At 46.1% G+C, this 9,642-nt stretch overlaps 1 protein-coding gene across 3 annotated transcripts in view; it reads left to right on the forward strand.

Moving 5' to 3' along the window:
* LOC146493755 (triple functional domain protein) overlaps positions 1-9,642 on the forward strand; it is an 88,435-nt gene that overhangs the window by 76,523 nt on the left and 2,270 nt on the right. For 2 of the 3 annotated variants that reach the window (XM_085147652.1, XM_085147651.1), the window contains 21 exons: positions 1,858-1,953; positions 2,769-2,917; positions 3,028-3,094; positions 3,178-3,281; positions 3,378-3,447; positions 3,543-3,632; positions 3,715-3,807; positions 3,951-4,001; positions 4,115-4,192; positions 4,281-4,472; positions 5,729-5,909; positions 6,010-6,267; positions 6,361-6,827; positions 7,588-7,835; positions 7,957-8,098; positions 8,178-8,205; positions 8,469-8,631; positions 8,811-8,932; positions 9,019-9,097; positions 9,185-9,385; positions 9,482-9,620. In XM_085147652.1, coding sequence (XP_085003778.1) covers positions 1,858-1,953; positions 2,769-2,917; positions 3,028-3,094; positions 3,178-3,281; positions 3,378-3,447; positions 3,543-3,632; positions 3,715-3,807; positions 3,951-4,001; positions 4,115-4,192; positions 4,281-4,472; positions 5,729-5,909; positions 6,010-6,267; positions 6,361-6,827; positions 7,588-7,835; positions 7,957-8,098; positions 8,178-8,205; positions 8,469-8,631; positions 8,811-8,932; positions 9,019-9,097; positions 9,185-9,385; positions 9,482-9,620 — 3,018 coding nt within the window. The remainder of the gene's footprint in view (positions 1-1,857; positions 1,954-2,768; positions 2,918-3,027; positions 3,095-3,177; positions 3,282-3,377; positions 3,448-3,542; positions 3,633-3,714; positions 3,808-3,950; positions 4,002-4,114; positions 4,193-4,280; positions 4,473-5,728; positions 5,910-6,009; positions 6,268-6,360; positions 6,828-7,587; positions 7,836-7,956; positions 8,099-8,177; positions 8,206-8,468; positions 8,632-8,810; positions 8,933-9,018; positions 9,098-9,184; positions 9,386-9,481; positions 9,621-9,642) is intronic. The other variant, XM_085147653.1, reaches the window with a different exon arrangement.

Here is a 9,642-nt window from a genome sequence, read left to right on the forward strand (position 1 = left end):
CCCACCTTTTCCCAAATAGGACCATTTCCTGACACGGTTTAAGTGACCCTTAGTTTCAGTTGTGCGTAGCATTTTATCTTGGCGTGTTGCATCATATTCTCCCCTCTCTTCTAAAACAGAAAGCAATGCAAAGTCTCACGCAGCCCACGTTTCCTCCTCGACTCAAGTGGAGACTCCTCTGACACTAATTTCTGTTTCTCTTTTTTTGTTTTGTTTCCTGGTTGTATTGTTTGCTGTTTTCCATGCTGTAGCATTACCTTGATTTATGTCCTGTCTTTGCTTTGTCTCAGTTTCCATACCTCTCCATCTGAAGTGTCCCGCGCTTCCCCTTCTGTCTCTTCCCTCGGTCACTTCTTCAGTTCTCTATCGTTTTCCCCCTTACTCTTCAACTCAAAATTGTATTTTCTAAAACCTGAAACATGAAGATAGAAGCTTTTTTCTTTTTCCTTCTTTTTTTGAAATCCACCTTTCTCTGTCCCTCTGCCTAACTTTTGTATTTTTTGCAAACTCTTAAACATTCCTGGATTTCTCTACTTAAGATTTCCCCCTTTTTCTTCTTCTTCGTCTATGTTTTTTAAGCTTTACATGTTTTGACTTCTGCCTCGTTTCTTTGATCACACCTCTGGAGCAGAGAGGTGTCTGGCGGATGAGTAAGGGCTTTAAAGCAAAATGTACATAAGGAGAGGATGCATGTAGCTCCTAACTCTTTTTTTGTTAGTCTGTAAGCATAGCGCAAGACTGCAGCTTTTTTCTGCATGTTTGTCAGTTATAGGCTGGGATTGACCATAAAATTAGTGGATCTAAATCTGAAAATAAAGCGGTAAGATCCCCCAGCAGCCCCGCTGGATATTCGAACTAAGAGGCCACAATGAGGTGAAAATTCATAAGCACCCCTTCTTCCTCTCCCCCAACTCCTCACCACCCACTCCGTCCCCCGCCTGCTCGTCCTCATCTCCTTTTACCCTCTGTGCGTTAACCTCATTAACCATGCGAGTAATTGGCATCTCTAAATGCTGGCGAGGCCAGAAGGGCACACAGCATCACCCAGAAAACCTAATTGGGGAATGTCTTGAAGCACAGCACAGCAAGGGTGAGAGTCTCCTGAACTATATATATATATATATATCTCTATATATGCATACTTACATATTACCTCTTTCATTCTAGCTCTGTTAGCATTCTTTTTTTATTCCAAAGGCCGCTCATCACCATCTGAGAAAGCAACACAAACATCTTTCACTCACACATCACCATTTTTTTGACCTTCTGCCCATCACTATTTCAAAGATTTCTATTTTTCTTCTCTTATCTTCATTTCAGTCACCCTACTTTCAGCCTCATGTTTTGTTTTTTTTACCTACCTATCATTGGCCGCTTTATGAAGTTCATATACGTTTTGACTTTCTTTAACCTTGAGTTATAAAAACTCCGCCCCCTGTCCTGGGGGTTTCACTAATGGGAGCATATCGTGGATGAATCTCTTCAGATTACAACATTTAACAAACATTTTCACTAAGTCATTGGTCGCATCAACAACTAAAATCCACTTAAATGCCACCACCAAAAGATAATTGAATCTTGTCTTCAAGTTATTCTCAATGAAAACTCCAGCATGGCTTTTAACTGTAAGCTCTTACAACTTACTTTAGGATTACGTTAGAAACAGACTTATTTCTGTTTCAGAAAGGATGGAAATTACTCCTAAAGTGTGATGAGGCTTGATTCAGTTCTGAAAAGTTTAGTGGTTCCTTTTTTCCCTAAAGAGAGCTATTACTTCAAAATTTAGACTGTCGACTTGCATGGCTTTTCTCACGCTTGTTGGTTTTCCTTCCTCTCATCTCTCTGCTTTTTGCCTAGACCTCTTCTCGTCTGTCGGTCCGCCCGTCCAGTTCAGAAACGCCCAGTGCCGCTGAGCTGGTGAGCGCCATCGAGGAGCTAGTCAAAAGCAAGATGGTAGGAAATACCAAATACTCACGCCAACCAGGCCCAGTTTATCAGAAGATACCACAGACTGTATATAAAAGATGGACGTAGCAACCATGCTGTTGCCAAATCCTTATTTTGACTGCCATCATGTGAATTTTTGGAGCCTGGAGTGAACATATTTAGATGAGAGGGTGGAGTGCTAAGTTATTGCTAAGCTAATGCTAGCAAGCTTAAATTGGCAAGTTGCTGAGTTTCACTCAGTGAAGCTGAAGTATAAACTTCTCGAACAGAGGTTGCATTGTTTGTCCAAAATTTGATTAAAATGTTAAAAGAAACACCAACATTAAGAAAACAAAAGAAAGGAAACACGGTTTTGAGGTCCAGTTGAGTGACTTTGAGTAAAAGTGTAGCTAGCAGCTATAGCTAAAGCCCACGTTAGCATAGCTGTCACTGAAAGTGTCCTCATGCCCTGAACTTTAAAGAAGAACAAAATCTAATTAGGTGAGTTTAAAACAACAGTCCAGTGTTTACGAAGAGCGGAAGTAGCTTTAGAAACCATTTAGCAATCAAGTAAGTATGATGAAAATGAGTCTGCCTCAAGTGGCCATCAGAGGAACTGCAGGTTTTGGCATTAGACTTTTCCTTTGTTTTCCAGCTCCAGAAGTTTCTGCTTGATTCAATCGCATTAACTGTTTGTTACCTTCATATCAGCCAATTTAAGTATATTTTTCTGCATTTTCTGTTTATTAAGCTTAGTTGTGTCCAGAGTCATTAGGATTAAGAGACTTTATATAAAGGAAAGAAGGATTTCTTCTTGTGAACAAACTGCTTTTGTTGTGCAGGCTCTGGAGGACAGACCCAGCTCTCTGTCTGTAGAACAAGGAGACAGCAGCTCTCCCTCTTTCAACCCCTCTGACAACTCCCTCCTCTCCTCTTCCTCCCCCATTGAAGAAATGGACGAACGCAGGGCCAGCATCCTCAAAAAAAGACAGTACGTCTACTGCGATCTCACGCAACAGTAGACTAATGTTTAGGGAGCTCTAACGCTGCTTTTATAGCTCTCATTTTAAGTCTGCCATCTGTGTTTCTCTCTTGCTCTAGTTTCATTCTGCTGGAGTTGGTGGAGACGGAGAGAGATTACGTCAGAGACCTCGGCCTGGTGGTGGAGGTAAGTTTACTGAAACATGATGGATCTTAAAATGAGTTCTGGCGACTTCCTGTTGTGAATTCTTCGTGTGTTTCCATCACAAGGGCTACATGAGCAGAATGAAGGAGGAGGGTGTCCCTGATGATATGAAGGGAAAAGACAAAATTGTGTTTGGCAACATCCATCAGATCTACGACTGGCACAAAGAGTATGTAGGGGAATGCACACACAGACGTGTGGAGACTGTAGAGTTTTCCCTGTCCAGAATCGGCGCTTCAGTAACTTCTGTTTCTGTGTCGCTCAGTTTCTTCCTCAGGGAGTTGGAGAAGTGTTTGGAGGACCCTGACAGACTGGGACCACTCTTTCTCAAACAGGTTGGTCTGCAGGGAATTTCCAGCTCCTGCCTTCTTTGTAATTGCTTCCACACATCTGATCAGAGTGTAATTGTGTGTGTGCTTTATCTATCCAGGAACGGAGACTAAACATGTACGTAGTGTACTGTCAGAACAAGCCCAAGTCAGAGCACATCGTGTCCGAGTATATCGACACCTACTTTGAGGTTAGACTCTGGTATTTTGGCAGCTTTAGGTTCAAGTGTAACTCATTATGCAGCTGTTAAAGAGACACATTTGATTTTGTAGGACCTGAAGCAGCGGCTGGGACACAGACTGCAGATCACAGACCTGCTCATCAAGCCAGTCCAGAGGATCATGAAGTACCAGCTGCTGCTCAAGGTTAGGCTGTTTCTATGCAGTAGAGGGCGCCAGAGCCCCAGCTGCTGCTTACTTACCCTTTATATTTGCACTGTATCCAAATGTCGCTGTTACACGTAATGTACAAAGCTATTATTTTACTTGTGTTTGTTTGTGCATTTTAGGATTTCCTGAAACACTCTAAAAAGGCTGGGCTCGAGTCTCCGGATTTGGAAGTGAGATCCTAAAAACCCCCCACAAAGAAAACACAAAACATAAATTTGAAAAAGAAATTATGCAAAACAGTTTGAGCGATTATACCAATCTTGTTTATTTCTGACTCTTCCAGAAAGCAGTGGAGGTCATGTGCATTGTTCCAAAAAGGTGTAACGATATGATGAATGTCGGCCGGCTTCAAGGGTTTGATGTAAGAAGCCATTTTTCTCAGTGATCGGTCAAGCAATACAACATCTTCCTTAAAGCGTGCGTTAACATTTCTCTGTCTTTGCCTCCAGGGGAAGATTGTGGCTCAGGGCCGCCTTTTGCTGCAGGACACATTCATGGTGTCCGACCCCGACGGCGGTCTGCTCGGCCGGATGAAGGAGAGGAGGGTTTTCCTGTTTGAGCAGCTGGTCATCTTCAGTGAGCCTCTGGACAAAAAGAAAGGGTTCTCTCTGCCAGGCTTCCTCTATAAGAACAGCATCAAGGTAATGATTTAAGGAGGGAGGCTGTACACTTGTTACTTTCCCCACTTGAAGAATGTCTGTTAATATGCTAACGATGAGGAACATTTCTCCTTGTTGTTTGCAGGTTAACTTGATTTAATTATTCCTAGTTGTGTAATCTTGTTTTAGTGAGAATATCTTTCTCAGAAAAATAAACCATGTTTTCTATAAAAATAGTCCGCAGGCTTAGTTTGGCTCAGCTTCAAAAGCAAAAGACATTTCCCTGAAGCAGAGCTTAGTTTGTCAGTCTGTCTGGCTCCTCATCGAGTTCATGTAACAAAAGCTCAGACGGTGCTCTTTTCAAGTTACTGCATTGCACTGATTTTAGCAATGGACTCTTGACACACAATAGTAGTGCAGTCCCAAGCTGCCTTTGTTAAACATCTCTTATTATGAGTAGTTTAAATCTGTAAGGCAGGTGAGAGGACGGCGTGTCCGCGCTCTCAATAACAGTGCTGGTTAAGCCTCAAAATGCATCCTGAACTTCGCTGTACTCTGCAAGAGCACTTTTCACATGTGTGAGAGAGGGAGGGGTCGAGATGTTGGGACAAAATACTGTATACCATTCTTGATGGAGCATGTAGTTGCATTAATGTAAAAGCCCTGTGCTCAGTTGGCGTTAACCCTTCATTCAGGGCTGCTTTTAATAACATTTGATTTTATTTCTCAAACATTTCCTTCTGCCTGTAGTGAACCTTTAAGCCAGGGGTCTCGAACTCCAGTCCTCGAGGGCCGCTGTCCTGAAGCTTTTCCATGTGTCCCTGTTGCAACACGGCTGAGTAAAATTAGCAAGAGTATAGAACTTGACTGCATGCTGAAGTGGCAACCCCTAACCCTACTCAAGTAAATTTAAGTTAATGTAAGTGTTTGGGGAAAATATACTTTTATTGCACCATGTTCATTCACTCGTGAGCTGCTGTAACATGAGTCCAAAGGCTGAATCACCACCACAGCATGCAGTTAAGGTCTATAGAGTCTTGCTAATGACCTACTGATTGTATTCAGGCGTGTTGCAACAGGGACACATGGAAAAGCTTCAGGACAGCGGCTCTCGAGGACTGGAGTTCGAGACCCCTGCTTTAAACCTTTGCGTATAACAGAGGAAAGTAAGGAAATTGAGCCCATGGGAAATAAAAAAAATACAAATTTAGGAAAGGTCGACATGATTAAATCTCAGTATTTCTGTGCCGCTGACTCTGTTTGATGTGTTTTCCCTGTTTTCTTTTTTTTTACACCAGATAAGCTGTTTGGGTTTGGAGGAGAATGTGGAAGGTGATCCCTGTAAGTTCATTCTCACTTCTCGGTCAGCCAACGGCGCCGTGGAGTCCTTCGTGCTTCACTCCTCCCATCCAGGGGTGCGTGAGGTCTGGACCCTTCAGATCAGCCAAATACTCGAGAGCCAACGCAACTTCCTCAATGGTAGGCTGCTACACACACACAGACACAGACACACACTTATAGGTGATGTAAAAGAACTGCTGTGTACATGGCCACCCTTGTCTCTTGCACCTTATCACAGCTCTGACCTCACCAATAGAGTATCAGAGGAACCATGTAGGGGCAAGCAGTGCGCCCAGCATCGGAGCTCCAGGTGGGGGCAACAGTGGTTCTAGTGCAGCCCCCGGAGGTGGAGGTGGAAGCTCCCAGAGTTGCTCCATCCCTTCGGGACCCCAGGGTGGCTCTCGTCGGCCGTCCAGGATCCCACAACCCTCCCGCCTGCCCCAACCCCTACGTCACCACCCCGGGGCCGACCCGGATGGCTCCAATAAGATGTCAGGTATGAAACGTCTGTCTGTCCTTGTGAAATTTGACTTGTTTGACCCGATGAAAGATGTGACTGAAGTCTGAGTTTTACTCGCTTGTGATCCAGGTTTGTCCCCTCGTCCTGTCCCTCCTCCTCTGCTCCCCGTGGGGGGCAGCCCGCAGGGCAAGCGCCCTATCCACACCACAGAGGACCAAGCTTATACCCCCATCCCACGTGCTACCGTTGGGCCTCTGCCCTCCACACCCACTTCTAAACCGCGGCCAGGAGCCGTGTCTCCCATGGCCTCCCCCATGGCCACTCCCGCCTTTGGCAAGGACACTCTCCCCCCTCCCCCTCCCAGCCCAGGCCAAAACCAAAAGTCTGGATCTGGATTCTGGAGCTCAATGCCGGGCTCTCCAGCCAGCCGGCCTGGCTCATTTACCTTTCCGGGAGAAGCGGGAGAGACTCCGGTGCGACAAAGCTCAAATCAGAGCCAAACCCACAGACACTCCACGCACAGCAAGGAGGCCGACCGTATGAGTACGTGCTCATCGGCCAGCGAGCAGTCCATCCAGTCCACCCAGAGTAACGGGGTAAGACCACTACCTGCTGCCCAGTGCTGATCCGACTAACCCAGAGGCAGAGGGGGGGCCGGTCTGTCCTGTCTGCCTTGTTGTCTCCTGTCCTGCTGCCAGCGCTACTAATCTGTCCCTTACTGCGCATCTCTGACAACCTCCACTGCTCTTCAGCATCATCCTCTGTAGCTTTAGACACTTTCTGAGGACAATCTCTAGACAAGGCTTCAACTGTCAACATGTTTTCAGGCTCAAAATCTTTCTAGCGGACCTCGCTCACCTCTTCACTGATTATCTTTTAAGGCTGTCTCTAGATTCTTAACTCTAACAAAGCTTATACTAACACTTGACTTCTTCTGGGCCGTCTTCATGGTGTGTTACTTAAATGTACTTTTCCTGCAACTAACTTCTGACGTTTGCGGTTCACCTGCAAACGTACTCAGAGATCCTTTCATTCAGCCTAACGTTTCTCCTCTCGTCTTTGCGTCGAGCTGCAGAGCAAAGACGAGTGAAATGGAAAACTTCATCTTATTCCTGCCTTTCTTCATCCAGTTAGCCTTTTCCGAGAAGAAATTAATAAATCCCCGTTTTGTCTTTCTTCCACTCGAATGTCTTTTTACAAAGCCTCCACTTCTTTTTCCCTTTATGTCATCAAAAGTGGCACTCGCTAGAGACGTCACCCCACGTGTTTAGATTTGAAAAAGTTACCGTGTTTAATGCATAATCGCTGCGTGTCCGTCTGAGTTTGCCCTTACCGTTTTCCATCCCTGTGGTGCAGAGTGAAAGTAGCAGCAGCAGTAGCGTATCCACCATGTTGGTGACCCAGGACTACACAGCTGTGAAGGAGGATGAGATCAGCGTCATTCAGGGCGAGGTGGTCCAGATCTTGGCCAGCAACCAGCAAAACATGTTTCTGGTGTTCAGAGCATCCACCGAGCAAGGCCCCGCCGCCGAGGGCTGGATCCCCGGATTTGTGCTGGGACACACGTCGACCATTGTCCCCGACTGTCCCGAGGGATCCATCAAGTAAGAGCAAGATGATTTTGGGGGGGGATTATTTTCAAATTCATAATACGTGCACTTGAGATTCTCATCTGCCGTTTTTATCAAGACACTGAGCTCACTGCCGTCATTTTCGTTCTCCTAGCAGGAAGTCTTCATCCTGGCACACGTCCCTGCGTATTCGCAAGAAGTCTGAGAAAAAGGAGAAGGAGGCAAAGAAGGAGACAAAGCTGGAAAATGGTTACAGGAAGTCCAGAGATGGCCTGGCCAATAAAGTTTCTGTAAAGGTGAGTTTCACTTCACCTCAAAACTACAGCGATGCCTCGAAGTTACAGACGGTTGACATTTGTTTGTCTTTCTTTCCAGCTTCTAAACCCAAACTACATCTATGATGGTGAGTTTGAGCTCCAGACCCGATCCCTCAACATTGTTCCAGGTGTCTCTTTGTCACTGCAGCTCACTGCAGGAGCTTGTCTGTATCAGATGCATTCTCACTGCTCTGCAAATATCAGTTGGCTCCTGACGGCGGGACATGTGATGCTCACTTGCTCCCTGCAAATTTTCCATAACCTGCATTCTCATTGGCTCAGTGAGGCATTACACAGATTTGGAGCCTGTCTGTCAAACAATGACAACAACAAATCTCTTTCCTTTCAGTTCCCCCAGAGTTCCTTGTACCTCTGAGTGATGTGACATGTGACAACGGAGAGAGCGTCACCCTAAGGTGTAAGGTTTGTGGGCGACCCCGGGCTACAGTCAGCTGGAAAGGGCCCAACCAGAGCAACCTCACTAACAACGGACACTTCAGCATCGCCTACAGGTAAACAGCCGAGCAGGTTTTACTCCTCGGCTGTAAAAGGCTGATTGAGTGTCACCACACCAGGCGGCAGGCATCAGCTTTGTTGAACACATTAACTCGAGAGTGAACCTGCCGCCCCGCTAAGCTACACTCACCCTGTTATGATGGAATAGATGAATAAAGGCGTGTGTTTGTTTCAGCGATACGGGTGAAGCGACTCTGCGGATAATCGGCGTAGCCTCTGAGGATGATGGCGTTTACACGTGTGTTGCCACCAACGAGCTGGGCAGTGTGACATCATCAGCTAGCCTCAGAGTGTTGGGTGAGCATAGAGACAGACGTGAAACGTATGCGATGAGTGTCACTACAGATTGTATTGAACCGCCCTCCTGCTTTCATGTGTCTCAGCCGTGTCCACCGACGGGGTCCGAGTGAGCTGGAAGGAGAACTTTGAGTCTCACTACACTGAGGTGGTTGAACTGGGAAGGTAACAGACACGCTGTGAGAATTCAGGATATAAAAGCTACGGCAACAAAAAACGATAACGTAAACGACTGTGTCGTCTTCTCGTCAGGGGTCGTTTCTCTGTCGTCAAGCGCTGCGACCACCGGGGCACCAAACGCACGGTGGCTGTGAAACACGTCAACAAGAAGCTGATGAGGAGAGACAGAGTGACCCAGGAGCTCAATCTGCTCCAGAGACTCCAGCACCCGCACATAGTCACCCTGATTGACACCTACGAAACTCCCAGCAGCTACGCGTTAGTCCTGGAGATGTGAGTAAACAGCAAAAGCGTACAGACGGAGTTAAACCCTACATATATACACACAGCTCTGTCACGCCATACCTGATGTTTTGCTTTGGGTTTCAGGGCCGACCAAGGCCGTCTGCTGGACTACATCGTGAGCTGGGGGAATCTGACTGAGGAGAAGGTGGCCTGCTACTTGAGGAACGTTTTAGAAGCTTTACACTACTTACACAACTGCAGAATAGCACACTTGGACATAAAAGTGAGTCCTCACATTTTCATTT

Source organism: Neolamprologus multifasciatus, chromosome 22 (genome assembly GCF_963576455.1).
Source record: "Neolamprologus multifasciatus chromosome 22, fNeoMul1.2, whole genome shotgun sequence".
Taxonomy (NCBI): Eukaryota; Metazoa; Chordata; class Actinopteri; order Cichliformes; family Cichlidae; genus Neolamprologus; species Neolamprologus multifasciatus.